At 39.9% G+C, this 16,723-nt stretch overlaps 1 protein-coding gene across 6 annotated transcripts; it reads right to left on the minus strand.

Annotated features, from left to right (window-relative positions):
• Positions 1 to 10: 10 nt before the first annotated feature.
• fubp1 (far upstream element (FUSE) binding protein 1) lies at positions 11 to 16,587 on the minus strand. Of its 6 annotated transcripts, none has more exons than XR_003937974.1 (20): positions 16,431 to 16,587; positions 15,884 to 16,007; positions 14,640 to 14,675; positions 14,446 to 14,482; positions 14,304 to 14,350; positions 14,141 to 14,212; positions 13,966 to 14,023; positions 13,684 to 13,846; positions 13,456 to 13,554; positions 13,266 to 13,364; positions 13,066 to 13,168; positions 12,536 to 12,775; positions 11,915 to 12,075; positions 11,657 to 11,808; positions 11,375 to 11,451; positions 11,119 to 11,244; positions 10,715 to 10,789; positions 10,170 to 10,232; positions 1,118 to 3,459; positions 11 to 583 (listed from the first exon to the last, which is right to left on the minus strand). XR_003937974.1 is itself a non-coding variant. In XM_030161102.1 (20 exons), exons 1-20 carry the CDS (start codon positions 16,521 to 16,523, stop codon positions 3,053 to 3,055), a joined length of 1,992 nt encoding a protein of 663 aa, XP_030016962.1. In that variant the 5' UTR covers positions 16,524 to 16,587; the 3' UTR covers positions 11 to 3,052. The 6 variants fall into 6 exon arrangements, 5 of the variants coding, with proteins under 5 accessions (XP_030016962.1, XP_030016963.1, XP_030016961.1 ...); XM_030161102.1 differs by having other exon boundaries at positions 11 to 3,061; positions 3,302 to 3,459; XM_030161103.1 differs by having other exon boundaries at positions 11 to 3,459; positions 15,917 to 16,007.
• Positions 16,588 to 16,723: the final 136 nt, after the last annotated feature.

Consider the following 16,723-nt stretch of genomic DNA (forward strand, 5'->3'; position numbering starts at 1 on the left):
ACAGGAAACCTTTTTACCTCTAAGGCATGCTCCTTATTTCTCACTTCTGTTTTGTCTTCTACACCCCCACGAACTCTGAAACACTTAGCTCAAAGGAAGAGCATCTCACATGTACAGAGCGAACAGCCACAAAAAAATATTCAGCATATGACCTTTGAACTACAGATAAATGTGATTTTAACTGATAACCCCATTTAGAAACAAAGTGTATCATTCAAAGTACATCAATTCCTGTCCTCATCCAACTTTCTAAAGCACATTCCCCATCTGTGGTATTAGATCAAGGCTTTTTCATAGAATCAGTACAGGTCAGACGACTATCAGACAACTCCAAACACACTGTGGCATTGTTAAAAATTAAAATAGACAGTCAATCCAAGCTGAAAACATATCTAACCAACACTTTGCAATCACAGTTTCAAACTTCATTACTTAGCGTTGGGTTTTTTTGGTTTTACCTTATCACTGGAGCTCTTGAACGGTCTACGTTCAGCAGTGGGATTGACTCAAAGGATTCCTCCTTTTGGGGACAAACTACGACAGGGCCTGATTCTACGACCTAAGCTTGCAGCATCCTCCAACACTGTGAGCGAGAAGTGAAGGCAGCAGCGTTTCAATAGTAGATTTGCACTGCACTTGAGGGCAGATTCACACCACGACAGAAAAAATAAAATACAAATCCTGACCTAACAGGTTTGATCATATTGCTAGCAGGTCTTGCATGGCATGCACTTTTGTTAAACCAGTGTCAAAGATCTCTAAGCATCAATTATACAGTCACTGTCAGACTTACCAGGATGCAAAGATAAGGCTATCAACAAATATTAAGCACATACGACCAAACGACAACATTTCCTCAGTGAACCTACAACTTTTGCTTAAGTTTAAGTCAATTTCAAAGGTCAAAAACGTGGTATAAAGATCAATACAGCTCATATCATGCAGTTCATTCATAAAGCAGATCAGACAAAAGGGGCTATTGATACTTATAATGGACATTACTTATGACTAAACATCAATGCATTGTAACGGCACAGGTAAGCATTTGTTTGCATATATACTGGTCAGGTCAGTGGACAAAAAAAAAAAGACACTGGTTTCCTTAGGTTTCGCTTACCTGTGTTATTGCAGCAGAACCTAAGGTGCAAGGTCTGGGATGACACTGCAAAGATCAGATATATCGCACTGTTTGCCATCAGTGAACAATGCAGTCAAAAGAATCTGACCTTGAAATTAACAGTGCTTATTCAAAAAAAAAGGGAAAAAATGTTTCAATTCAATGTTCTGCATCTTGTGAGCTAATCAGAAGCACTTCCACTAATAGCATTGAACATGCTCAAAGGACATTAAAGAGGCCTAAGCATGCTACACTGAGTTTATGCAGCAGTTTCCTAAGCAATGTCAGTTTATCTTGCAATAAAATGGCATGTAAAAAAAAAATACATGACAGTCTCAACTAGAGAGTGGCACTTTAGCAGGTCAGATGAGCAAATATTAAAACCACATAGAAATCTTTTAGCTGTTCCCTACCAACAGTGTAACAAGCTGACATTCAAACCCTCGTTTCAGAAAAATCCAACTAAAATGCTACCTACGCCCAAGTACTAAAACAATCTACAAAGCAAACTGTCAACATACTGGAGGAGATATAGTCTGCATATTGTGGAGTCACACAAGGGGAAATAAGTCTCAGAAACATGTGGTACAAGAATCATCAAAGTCTAAAGGCCTAGGCCTCGCCTCGGCACATTTGATACTTACCCATGAAAAGGGGGGAAATGGCAATATTTGACAAAAAAAATACTACATCTTTTGCAATTTATAAAGCATCAAAAAGGCAAGTATCTCTCAGTCACAGTATTGTACTTACAGTATAGGAGGGCTCAACTCATGGATGAAGACTGCTTAGCCACCCCCGAGCCTACAAATCTAGTCTTATATTGGATAAACACTAACAGAATGGGCACAGCAAAAATGACTTTTTTTTTGCAATGTTTTATATTAAAAAACATGTTTAAAAAGTCCAACAAATTTATACATGAGTTAGTTCACCATTGGAAAATGGGCAAGACAAATTTTTCAATGCATTTTTGATACATTGGCAATTTACCTGACTGTCCTGGAAAAAGAACAGCAAAATAAACACTACAAGTATGCAACATTTCTTGTAACTGTTTTCTGAGAAACATGTTTAGAAAAATACCTGCTTACCGCTTTTCTAAACTTGCCTGTGGAGGAGGAAGTGTCTATCAAGGCAAAATAACAGTGCATACTACCTCAACAATGTCAGCAAAAACCAGGCGACAACAAAAAAAAAATTAACAAGATTGCCACAGTAACGCAGTCAATGCATGAATACGGTACATAATAAACCTGTCAACTTTCTAATGACAAACATCGGTCTAATGCTGAAGTCAGAGTAATATCAGGAAAACAGATGTGTTCAAAAATATCGAGCAACTGGGACGTTTGTAGGTCTGAACCACTTCAGGATCATTGCACACATATCGTATCTAAAAGCCTTATTGACAGTTGGAGAGAGACAGGACAGCACAACTTTGAGTCAACTGACATAACCTACACATGGCCTGCTTACCCAAAGCTCCACCCCCCAGGTAAAAACAAAAAAAAGTACAGGAATTCATGTCAACCCTTTTGTTTCAAAACCACCCCAACTTACCGACACAGGAGGTTTCAGTTTGTTTTATTGCAAAAACACAACAGGCAATAGCATTTTAAAACTGAGATGATTTACATGGTAATGTCTACAGTTTAATAAACATGACTTCTAACCACATTTAATGTAGATACAGGGCTGGAATGACCATATGTATAATTACCTCACTAAAAACATAGCATTTACAAGAGAAAGGAAAACAAAAAAAAACAAAAAAAATAATGAAAGAGGACGTGTTCGCCGGGTAATCTGCCATCTATGTGAAACACTTTCAAACCAAGGAAATTTAAGATCTTCATCAAGGCGTCTGCATCCAAACATTTAACAAAGGATTTTGTTTCGACAATGTAGCATTTACTTTATGTCCACTTCACATTACTGGCCCTGTGCAGAAGAAATACATAGAAGATACATTGCATGTTAACAGCAGAAACAGTGGACTCAGCTTCCCAAAATAAAAAGCTAAAAAAAAACCTGTGTAGGGAGGAAGGAGTGTTTGGTTAAGTGTGTGAAACTGCAGCAGTCACCGGAACCCTGTAAAAACCTGAGGAGGGAACTGGGTTAAGGCACACAACTATTGAGTATGACGTGGATGTGGAGGGCAGATTCTTATTGGGGGTGTACCTGAGGGGCTTGTGGTGCTGCGCCCATCGTCTGAGGGTTGGCTGTGCCGTAGTACGCGGCCTGCTGCCTGTAGTACTCGGCCCAGGCGGCACTGTAGTCCGGCTGGCCTCCAGGCTGAGAGGCTGCTGCCGCTGCCGTGGCCTGAGGGGCCGCTTGACCTGGAGAGAAAACAACACGTTAGCATTAAAAAAACAAAAAACAAAATCAACTCAAACTATGCAATTTAGATCAATCAAGGCTACTACTTTTTCATGAGCAGCAACATACTGTACATGGAAATTTTGTGTACCCAAAATAAATGTAAAGTGTCATGAGAGACCTTTTGTTATGTGATGCTATAGAAATAAATTTGATAAATTACTGTTTTCTGCCCTGAGTAGAAGTGTAAAATTCTGATACTTTGAACAAATCCAGGTTCCACCAGACTGCTGAGTACAACATTAAGGTTTTTTCCCTTTCACTTGACAGTTTGTCTATATACAAATTCAGGTATATAAAATAGATAATTTCCTAACTTACAGCATATGTGACTATTATTGTGGTTGTATGTGCATTTGGAATATTCATGTCATTTTCAGGTTTAACCCAGGTTATGATACACAGTCCCTGCTCATGGTCTACTGAGATGGAGACAAAGATCGTCTGGTTAACAGGGATGATCACATTCCTAGTAGGAACAAGACATGCTCACTTGAAGCTGCGGGAGACTTCCGTCACCAATTTTTCATCAAATCAGTAAAACCCCAGTCATAGCCTAAGTACCACAAATCTTCAAGTCTTTCTGTGATTACTCACCTGAATCTCTTCCCTCACAGTAAACAATTTCTAAGTGTCATCCACCATAAACAAACCATGTGTTTACAAACAGAACCGGTAGGTGTCTCAGGCATCTTCGGAATTTTGTCAAGACATGAGTTGTGGGAAGCGGAGGTTCACGCAGCCGCCTGGCAGCAGCAGTGCAACCATATGATAGCATATGGAGCAACAAACGACGCAGAAACGGCTGGAGCACCACTTCCATACAGCCGTTGCCGCTGCCAGGCGGCTGCGCTAACATCCGCTTCCCACAACGCACATCACGACAAAATTCCAAAGATGCCCAAGACACCTACCGGCTCTGTTTGTAAACACATGGTTTGTTTATGGTGGAGTACACTTAGAAATTGTTTACTGTGAGGGAAGAGATTCAGGTGAGTAATCACTGAAAGACTTACAGATCTGTGATACTTAGGCTACGACTGGGGTTTTACAGATTTTGATGAAAAATTGGTGACGAAAGTCTCCTGCACCTTTAAAAACATTTTATGATAGCAACAGGCTTTTGGATACACACAAATATTCAATTGCCAGCCTTTCATTAAAAATGGCATTTAAGGTAAAGAAAAGAGGCTGTATTCGCATTAAAACATCTGCCACTAGCGGAAAACTGGAAAAAACATTTTTTAAATCAGGGAAGGCACAGTGTCATGTAAAAAGGCTAGCAGGGTTCTTCCTTTCATTGAACATCAGGGCCCCCGATGCTGTTCCGGGGGACCCCAACGCTGTGATTTGAAACACCGCTACGCTGTCTTTCAACCAGCGTAGTGGTGTTTTTTTGTGTGTGTGTGCGCGATCGTCCAGCGTAATGATAACAAGATTTGAATTTGAAAAAATATATTCCTTTGTCTAAGACTGCACGATTAATCGATTTTAAATTGAAATTGGATTTTTTAATTAGGACGATTTTTAAGAAAGGGAAAATCGTGAAATCGATTTCATCTTTCTCGTGCTTCCGGGCCACACGCCTGCAGTCTACTGTAAACTCTTCCTCCTATCTGTGACAGCGGTCTTTCACAGAAGTCCGTGTACTGACCGGACTTTAAATCTGTTAAATCTGTTAATGAACCTGCAGTAGTGATACCAATGTAAACCGATGTTTCATGCACAGATCCCGCAATTCAAATATAACTGCATGGAGATCACTCATCTTCCGTTGTCCCGGATCCGTAAAGTACCGTCTTCTCCTGATCCGAGTCGCGGGGTCATCAGCGTCAGCAGAGGAGCCCAGACAGCCCTCTGCCCAGACACATCCACCAGCTCCACAGATAGAATCCCTCTAGCGTGTCCTGGGTCAGTCTCTTCCACGCACGGATTCCCCAATTTAAATAGAACCACATGAGGATCACTCATATTACGTGGTCCATGCACACACGACTGATGCCCGTCACTGACTTACATTGGTATCACTTCTGTGGGCCAGATACCCAGAAAAGAAAAAAAAAAATTGTTTCTCTTACTTGCTAAATTTTTCATTCACAAATGTAAGTTCTTTAACACAAAACCAAATATTATTTATTTTTTGAAAGTTGCTGAACTTTATTTAAAGCCGTTAGATAAATCTGGAAACAAAAAGGCTATAAAAACCAGCAGTATTTGGTCTGATTTGGATATTGTATTGTAATGTATTCCATTCCCCTTGGCAAACATGTTGTTTTGTTGTATACATTGTTTGTATACTCTACTTAATTCAATAAAGATTTAATGGAAAAAAAAAAAAAAAAAACTTCTTTGGGCCCATCACGTGATACCATCACAGATTTGAGGTAGAGAGCAGTGGCTTGCATTGTGGGCTGCTCATGAAAATGGCATGCTGACTTCTGTTGTCTTTTCTAGTTTCACCCAAAAATCGAACTCAAAATCAAAAATTGAGTTTTTAGAGGAAAAAATTATTTTTTGCCAAAATCGTTCAGCCCTACCTTTGTCTTGGCGCAAAGCGCTGCAGACCGGAAATGAGAACAATTTAATCAACACCCCTTTGTGTGCCTTGGTATTGTCTGACGCCTGCCCGGCAACATCACTCGCCTTACGCTCACTGGCTAACAATGAGACTCCAATTTATCTTATTTAAACGGACCGATCACCCATGGAAAATTATATCTAAAATTTAGCCTGTGCGTGCGTGGTAGTGTGAGTGCCGCTCCAGCTATCCCATTTGGAGTAATTCCCATCAATAATTACCATTCACAAATTGAAAAAAAAAAAAAAGTTTTTGCTTTTAATCATTGTTGTAACAAAGACAAAAACTTGGCTTCATTCCTCAAAATTTGCCCCTCAAAATGCAGGAAATAGTGTTTCAGAGAGTTATAAATTTCAAAATTTTCTGGGGGAGGATGCCCCCAGACCCCCCTACAAAACTCACGCCATGTACCGTTGCGCGCCACATACATGGCGCCCCCACGCTGTGAAAAAATCCTAGTGAGAACCCTGGGCAAGTATAGTGTAATAATTTTCATTAGCCATGAAAACTGCTTGTTAGAAATTGTCAGGAATAAAGGTAAAAACTAGTTATTTTTTACACATATAAACAGCAAAAGTGGCTATTGTTTTTAAATACTTAAATCAGACAAGATTTTAGATTCACTGGCCTTTTACTTCCCCCAGGAAACAAACCATTTGTTTACAAAGCCGGTAGGTAACTCTGGCATCTTTGGAATTTTGTCGCGATATGCGTTGTGGGCAGTGAAGGTTTGCGCAGCCACCTGGCAGTGCAACCACATGATATCACATGGCTGTCACAAACATGACACGGAAAAACAGCTGGAGCTCCACTTCCCACAATGCACGTCAGGACAAAATTCCGAAGATGCCCGAGACACCTACCGGCTTTGTTTGTAAACAAATGGATTGTTTTTGGTGGAGTACACTTCGAAATGGTTCACCATGAGGGAAGGGATTCAGGTGTGTCATCATGGAAAAACTTACGGATTCGTGATACTTAAGGTGTGACTGGGGTTTTACAGATTTGATAAAAAAAATTGGTGACAAAAGTCTCGCAGCTTTAAGCCTTGGACTGAATTTTTTCATTTGCAGTATAACAGCTGAAATACAAGATAATCATTTTACAAATTTCAAGCTCTTAAAAAGAAACAAACCATGTCTTTCTTTTGTTCAGATTATAATGTATTCTTTAGAACGTCTCTCTCTCTCTCTCTCTATGTGTGTATATATATATATATATATATATATATATATATATATATATATATATACACACACACACACACACACACACACATACACACACACACATATATATATACATACATATATACACACACACACATTAAGGTATTAGTGACTTTAGATTTTTTCATATCGACTTATTTGTCAAAGTCGAACAGACTAGTCGTATGATGACGTCATCACATTGACAGCAGAGGAACAACACAGACACAGCTGTTCAACAATGAGCAACTTGTGCAAACATTCACTGTAACATTAACAGTGTACAGTAAAAAGCTGAATAAAAAAACTAAGACACAAGCATCAACAGTCCTTCTCAGACATTTAACCAAACAGAACAGGTTCACTCCTTGAATTTTCTTTTAAATTCAACTGAACATCAAGTGGGAAAAGTTAAGACAGCGGCAGAAAACACACAGCATGTTAGAGAAAAGCGCACATTGTCTTCATGAAATAAATTAACAGAATAATCCAAACACACTGGCTGTTCAAATTATTCAGTATTGGTGGCCCTTGCATGGTTCACAGAACATTACTGAGAGTGTAGTTTTTCTAGATCACAGTCAGTTCAGTAATCCTACTCTGGGTCGTCTTCTTCCTTCAGTCTTGGCCTTACGCTAGTGATGCGTGGGTTTTGTTTTTTTTTTTTTAAGGCCACTTTGTGGATTTTTTTGACGTGCCCCGCAAATAAATGACATTTTTTGTACGCGCACCAACCTGAGCCTGGTCCACTGATCCGCGCATCACTACCGCTCACTGCACTCCATGTTTTCATGTAGAAAGACGAGAGTATCAACATGCACTGAATGACGGTTCGCGCACTGTCGGGTGATGGAAGGGAGACAGAATAACACACGACTAGTCGACTCCTCCAAAGTAACGTCGACTTGTGCCACAGACATCGATGCGTCAACAAATCAACTTTTCAGTTAATGTCCTAATATACATAGATATATAAGAAGGGGAACGAACCCACCACCAATACCTCTGAGTGGTGGGTCAGAAACCTTCTGCCTTTCTATTGGGTGGCTGAGAGAGCAGTTCCTCCACCACAGAGGTCTGCCATTGGAGCACAACCACCCTTTAACCAGTAAACACTCAACACTAAATACAACAGTATTAGAAAATCCAGTACAAGGGATATAGAACCACAGTAGACAAAGAAGGGCAGACTGAACAGAGACCCAGCTTTTCTTCATGCCAAACCTCTATTGTGGTTTCCTCATTGTGCAATAATTTTACAGTATTGTATCAATATATAAACATAACATGCTGCGCACTTTTAATACCCCTCAGCCAAATATAGTGTAAGATTCTATTGAAAGTTACTGCCCTATAATTTAGATTGTCTTTGTGTAAAACTTACTACATACATAATTGTATTTCAAAGTACTCAAACGCACATGGCCATTTGACCTTTAAAAAGTAGGTCAAGGTGACCCATTTTCAATAGGCCTCTGCTCCATAGCAAGATGCATCCACAGTATAAATTTGGTGCAGATATCTCAAGGCATTCTTCAGATAATGCGATTATGTTGTTGAATGGACAGACTGACAGAAAGACAATGAAACAATTACAATACCCCTTCGGCCAGAGGTTGGCTGAGGGGTAAAAGCACTACAACCATTAATTAAGACTTTGCAGGCAAGGACTCATAGCAGACAATGTGCCATGTTAAAACTGTTGTAATCCATATTTAGCCAACCTAAGCCAAGACACAGCAATGGCTACTGCTGGAAAACTACTGTTTTGACACCAGAAGTTTGTGACTTGGCCATGAGTTGGAAGTGACCATATGTGGACACTAGGGACAGAGCCTTCACAATAGCTCATGGCCTATTGGCCATTGAGCTACAAACCTTAACCTTCAGACAGTATTGTAGAACAGTCTCGGTAGTCGGACCTATTAAATACAGTTACAGTGGAGCTGTCTCCCACAGCTCCTACCATGCTGTCCCAATATAGTCAATTCCAACTTCAATAAGACAATAAAGCAACAGCCAAATCACAGACTACTGGCCTCAAAAGCATAGTCCTGATACCAATGGGCAGTTCCTAATAATCTATAGGGAGAATAACTCAAGTATCTGTCAGCGGCAATGATATTTGTACACTAATTCTGCTGCTTTTATGATGCACATGAGAGCACATCCTGTCCGAGCTCACATTATGCCATTGGACCTGCTGACATGCTCCTCACAAACATCTTGGCATCAAATATAATTTGTTCCAATGGACTTTATGCACAGCCCCACTACTTCCTGAACTTCAGGTGGGTCCTTTATTTCCTGTCTTTCATTATTGGACACACTGATTAATCCAGGTGTGCCTAATTAATCAGTAGTCACAACAAGAAGTAGCAGACACACCTGGATTAATCAGTGTGTCCAATAATGAAAGACAGGAAATAAAGGACCCACCTGAAGTTCAGGAAGTAGTGGGGTTGTGCATAGAGCCCATTACAAAACGGCAAACTTTAATGAACTGCAACACATAATCCAAGCTTTAGATGATTTGTTTCTGCTTGCCATTAGCCTGTTTAATTACAAAGACTAAGTCCATTTCGTACAGTATACAACTCAATAGATGCGTTTCATGTTTTCTGTGACTAACTTAATTTATATTAATTTGTGCAAGACAAATGAGTGCATTAATTCATTATTTACTTTGTTGCTTCTTCTTCTGGTATGTTCTTTATACTGTGACAGTTACATCAAAACTTGATTCATTTTGAATACAATACATCACCTTGCCTTATGCAACCCCTGTGGTGTGGTACGCATCAAATGATCAAATATCAGATTCTTGCCTGTACACAGCCCTACTCAGCAGGTGCCTAAATCACAATTTAAATATAGTACCAACCTTGTTTCTTGTAATACTCCTCCCAGGCTTTTGTGTAGTCCTGAGGTTGCTGACTCTGCTGACCTGTAAAAAGAAGTAAAGATGTGTCAATGCAACCAAGTGTCAAATTAAATCAGAAACATTTAAGAACTTTCAAGCTACAATTAATGCATACATAACCTTAAACACCAGCCGCCAAATCAAACATGTTGCATTTTCCAATCATCTATCTCTACAAACATTCAAAGTCACATTCATAACACATGGTGATGCTTTGCCATCAGTTTGAATAGAGCCCTAAAATAATCTGGAAAGTAATCTAGTCCAAAGCTCATAATGGTGGTTCTGTGTCAGCAGCTCTGTCCTGTAGATAGTCAAAGTGTTGCAGTCTAAACAGCACAGGCGTCAAATGTCAAACACAGTGGAGGCACAGTGAAAACGCTCCACAGCAAGCCAGCAATACTGACAAATACCCAGACCTGAAAAAGAAGCCGATTCAATGCCCAGTGGCTGTTTAGACTGTCTGGTGTTAAAAAAAGGTGTACACTGAAACTACGTTCATATACCCATTTTCTTGTAATATTCCTCCCAGGCCTTGGTGTAATCTGCCTGTCCACTCTGACCTGCAGCCTGTGGGTCACCTGTTAAAAAAAACGGTACTTGTAATTAGTAAATCATTCTCAGCAGTTTGTCCTCCACCTGCCTGGGTCGGTCTGTCAGCCTAGGGATGGTGGAGGAAAACTATCCTGTTCCTGGGGTCATATGAAAAAGAAAAAAGCTGCTCTGTAAAAGCAAAGTAATTAAAAAGGTGAAACCAACCAATTTGTCTTGTGTCAGTGACAAACAGCAAGACACGAGCACACAGGACAGTACTACAGCAAAGCTAGTAGCCTACACTGGCTCTGAACACATGAAGCTTCTTCTACAGTCAAGCACAGGCACCTGGCTTATTGAGGAACAGTTATGTTACCTTGGCCGTTGGTCTGAGTCGTCCCAGGAGCTCCACTGGTTGGGGTCATGGGAGCCTGAGGCTGCTGGCTGTATTGGGCATAATAGGCTGCCCAGGCTGCTGCATTGGCATCTGCTGCTGCTTTATCTGCACAAGACATGTTTAATGAGCAACCACGAATCACTACATATTTTAACAACCAAAGTCCAACTCATCTGGTCATAAACCTTTTAACATTAATGTGTCAATAAATCAAATGGCAGCTACAGATACTCACTTGGATCAGGCTGTCCCTGCTGCCAATGTGGGTAGCCATTGCCCCATCCCTGGGGCTGATAAGGCGCAGGAGGTCCACTGTAGAATGAGGAGGAAAAATCTATCCTCAACAAGTTTCACATTTACATTTTTATCTTTATAAATTCAGTTTAATCAACTTTTATTTATATAGCATCACATCATAACAAAAGATATATCATGGCACTTTACATTTAGAGCTGGTCCAAACCACACTTTAGCCTTTTCCATAAAAATTTAGCTATGAGATGTGTATTACACTTACTGTGGTCCTGGAGGTCCCTGGTTGTATGGTCCAGGGTTGTATGGTCCCATAGGAGCTCCAGGAGGGCCAGGTGGCCCTGGAGGACCATGCGGGCCTGGACCTCCGTGTGGACCAGGGGGACCATGTGGGCCACCCATTGGAGTGACAGGCCCCTGTTTATACAGGAAAAATATGATCATAATGATGTTCAAGAAATCAATTTTTTAAAAAAAAATATCAATAAACAGAAAATCTCTACTGTGGGTAAAAGTAACTCACCCCAATTTTTTCTTCCACCAGTTGTCTGGCATAATCAATTTGTTGAGGGGAACCTCGAACTGTAAACATTTTGATATTGGGATCAGCGTTGGGTGGAGGGTTCCTCTGCAGCTCGATCCTTGCTCCTGACTGCTGACTGATACCCTTGATCGTCTCACCACCTAGGATAGAAAGAAAGAATCATCATTTCCTTGTAGTAAGTACATCAGACTACATATGGAAATACCTTTCAGTGCCTCTATACTGTATGAAACATAATACCAATAACACGTTGAAAGTTAGCAAAGCTAAAAAGATGGCAATATTACTCATTTGAAATAAACCTCAAATAAATGTATGTTGAACTATTCAAACAAAAAAGAAACATCTCAACTATAGCAATGACAGCTGTATTAAACTGCTGGTCCACAGATTTTTGTGCAGGTCTCAGATAAATTAGGGTTATGGTTTCACATCAGCTTTTCAGCGTGGTGCACGGTTTCTCATCATAGACCAAGCACATTTTAGAGACATCTACAAAAATATATTGTGAATGTGTTGGTGAATAATAAATTCTTATAAAATAATTAATAAGTTACAAATGAAGTATGCTAGCAACTGTGCTGTGGAGCAGCAACTTGCCTTTTCCTATGATGAGTCCTGTTTTCATGGTTGGGACGGTGAAGGTGAACTCCTGCAGACCACCAGGTGGGCCCATGTTCCAATTGCCCTGTCCACGACCACGCCCTCTACCGCCGCCATGTCCCGGAGGCCCACCGGCCTGTACACTCCTGAGCAGGTCCGAGATGATTTCTGCAGCATGCTGAGCCTGGTCGGGGGGACCCATGATCTGTGCTATCCTATCTGGTGTGCTGCCATCATCTAGTGGGAGAAAATGCAAAATGCAATGATTAGATACTGCTGAGCCATTGAAAACAAAGGGTTACACTAAGTTAAAAATAGGACTATCTGTAAGTGAATGCATTTGCAGTAAACTATCTGCAGATATTTGTGTGCAGGTCTCAGAAACTAGGGTTGAGGTTCTACATCAGCTTTTTGGCGTGGTGCACGGTTTTTCATCATTGACCACACACATTGTAAGATCCATCTACAAACATGCACTGTGTAACATGTTTTAATTTGAGATTCGTCATCCATATTAAATCACCAACCTGGTTTAAACTGGATCCTTACACCTGTGTCATTCTGAATTTTCTTGATCATTTCTCCATTTCTGCCAATAACGATTCCTACAGCGAACCGGGGGACAGGGACCTAAATGAAGACAAAAACAAAACAAAATTCAATGATACTCTATGAAGTCATCTTTAATGTCATTATTAAAAAAAAAACAAATCTGAGAAATTCCTACATCCAAGCTATCCCCTCCTCCGATCCTGGAGCCATACTCGCCCCTCTGCTCCCTGAAGCCCTGGTCTCGGATCAGTTCCATTACCATCTCTTTGGCTTGCTGATGAAGATAAAGCAAGTTGTATTACAGCACTGTTCCATCAGTTTCACCTCATACAACACCGGTTATATAAAACAAGCAGTACACCCACCTGAACTTTAAATGGTTCTCCTGAAATGCGAAGTGGTTTGTCAGCACCTGTGTTTTGGGGTCCGTCCTGGATCATGACCATCTTTACTCCAGCTCTTTCCTGCAGGATATGAGAACTCAAAGGCTCACAAGTATGCACATCAAATGCTTATCTCATCCTGAGAACACTACACAATCTTCTCTCCTTTACCAACTTTCTTAAAGCTCTGGTACTGTCTCAAACACTCACTTGCAGGCTTTTGATGGTTTCACCTCCTTTGCCAATGACAAGGCCAGCTTTAGAGGCAGGGACCATAATCTCCTGAACAGTCATGCCCGGTCCATCATTGTGGTGGAACGCTGGAGCTGGACGTCCTTTCTCAACAATTTCTGTTAATAACCGCTTTGCCGTCCTGGTTGAGGAAGGGAAGGAGAATGAATTAAAAAAAAATCATGATCATAAATTGTCTTGACAAACCAATTAACAAGCATATATGTATAAATTTTAAGCATAAAACAGCTGGAAACTCACTGGATGGATTCTGGTGATCCTGTTAATGTCACCGACCTCTCTGGCATCCCTCCACTGTCTGCAACAGATGACAAGCAATTTAAGTAATTTCATAAATGAAAATCCCACAAAAATATCCAAACCTAACAACAGTTATTACCAAGATTATAAATTCAAGCAATACATTAGAATTTACCAGGGGCAATCTGTATTTTACATCCAGATTCCTGTTGTAGACGTGATATCTGTTCACCTCCTCTTCCAATAACTGTGAAAGAAGACATTACAATGTTCATATATCCAAGACAAACAAAACTAAATTGATTTTTGAGAGTTAAAATGTTTAATCAAAAGCTTACTGAATCCAACCATCCCATCGGGGACCTTGAATTCTTCTGATGTTGACCTGAGAATTGAGAGCACATCATGGTAAACGTCCCAAAAAAAAAAAAAAAAAACAAGTGTGGGACATAAACATTCTTCAATTCAACTAGTATGTACCTTGAAGGGCCACCCATTCCACCCATTGCTGAAAAGGCTGCAAGAGATAGAGGAAATGAGAAGGGGAAAAAAGTGAAGTTTTGTATCTGCACAAATTCCAGGTCAAATTAATTTCATGCCAATTACTAGAATTAAGCCATCAATTATTTTCTAACAGTAATCGTCAACTGCCACCACATACTTAGATCGCTTACCATCATTTGTGGCCACCTTCTTCGTCTCTGGTTGGTCTGTGACAACATGACATAATAACCAGCATAAGTTATCTTTCATTCTACCCACTATCATATAACTTCAGACTTCCTCTACCTAAAATACAGGAAAGGAACCGTCAGAATGAGACAAGAAAAACTGATTTAAGTCAGGACTTATTTGGATTTCAAAAAGGTAAATCTAAGACTTTTTAAAACCATATTCCTCACAGAATATGAAGGAGCATCAAATCCCAGTCCCACTTTCTGGTTGCATTTGGAAATCTCCTTATTGTGTGATCTATACAACATATAACTTCATAAGAGCAGCCTTCACTGCATTGCTCAAACTTTCAGACCTGTAGAAATTATAAATGCATAAAAGTGTTGGTGTGCAGAAGTGTGTATAGGTCTCAGATATACTAGGATGGGTTCCACATCTGCTTTTCAGCGTGGTGCATGGTTTCTCATCATTGACCAAACACATTTTATGGGACATCTACAGACCCGTATTAAGGACAGTTTGTTTTGCATGTTTCAATGCTCCACTAATGAAATGTACTACCAACAGTCATACACTGTTTACTAACAGAAGTGAAAAACGAGATCCATTTACCTATCTTAATGTAAATCAGTCTAAATCATAAGTGAAGCCCTAACCCATCTTCAGGGGATGTTAAAATGATATGGAGCTATACTCTGTGCATCAGACTGCATTACTTAAACTAATTATCAGGCTAGCAACTCAAGGTATAATGATGCTGACTGAATGCATGTTGAAACTGAATCTGGGAAACCTGTAATACATTCAATGAGTAAACATGATTAGCACAACAATAAAAAAAAAAATCCATGTTATGTAATTACTATAACCATACAACTGATTTTAATTACAGACATTCATATTGTAACATTTCCATGATGAAACATTGATTAGAAACAACTGTGAGAATAATGAGCGTATTCAACTCAGAGGAAAAAAAAAAAAAAAAAAAAAATCACACAATAACATAATGCATATTGACCTACATCAATTACAAAATAATCATTACACCATAAATAATTACGGTACTGCAATTACATTTACTGTTAGTCTTTAGCTCTAAATGCATTACTATAAATGACACCAATAATAACACCAATTTAACTTGCAAACATATCTAATTAATTACATTTTGTTAGTTCCTAAACACATACAGGCAAGCATAACTAACAAGACTTGCATTAAATCGATTTGAGCCACTGACCGATATTGAGGTTAGGCATGGGAAAATACCCACCAGCGTCCTCCAAGGGCCTTTTCTGGCCCCCGTAGCCAAATTCATTCGTTGGAGCTGCCGCAACGCCATCGCCACCGATCTTTGCTGCGATCTGAAACATAAAAGATAGAAAGAAAATTAAAAAAAAAAAAAAAAAAAGTTTATTTTTCCGCCAATTTGGTGTGTGATATGTTAGGATGGACACGCTGGCTGCGGCCTACATTTCTGTCCGGAAGTCTGGACCAACAAAGGAAAGCTTTAACTTCCAATTTAACTTCTCTCATGCCCCTACATAAATAAATAAACATATTAAAACAAACACCTACCATTGTTCAGTTAACTATTCACAAATTCATCTCGAATCACTTGCGTGTGCACCGCAGATTGTGTTTTTACCGTTTTGCCTGTAGTCATCATTTGCTAGCTTAGCATAGCCCGACGTGATACTGCAGTTCCCAACAGAAAGCTAAAACACGCGGGTTGCCAGTAATCTATGGCATAACTTTTACAACATATGGTATTATATGCGTCTTACCTGTCGTGCTCGCTGAAGAGCATCTTTAAAAGCATCATTCATTCCGCCACCGGCATTAGAGGACGGGGGAGCCACGCTGCTGTAGTCAGCCATATCTGCTCTGCTCTTCTCGTCTTCGACGCAACAAGATGGCGGGTTTCATTCACGAGAGGCGGACCCGTAAAGGAAATCTGATTCCGATTGTTCAGCGCACGAGCAAAAAATGATGACTACTTCCTGTCCTCCTGGATGTGCAAATGTTCTAACCCTTTTAATTTCGTCGTGTATGATTAAAATGTAATCCTTTATTAAAT

The sequence above is a fragment of the Sphaeramia orbicularis genome, chromosome 17, assembly GCF_902148855.1.
Source record: "Sphaeramia orbicularis chromosome 17, fSphaOr1.1, whole genome shotgun sequence".
NCBI classification, from domain to species: Eukaryota; Metazoa; Chordata; class Actinopteri; order Kurtiformes; family Apogonidae; genus Sphaeramia; species Sphaeramia orbicularis.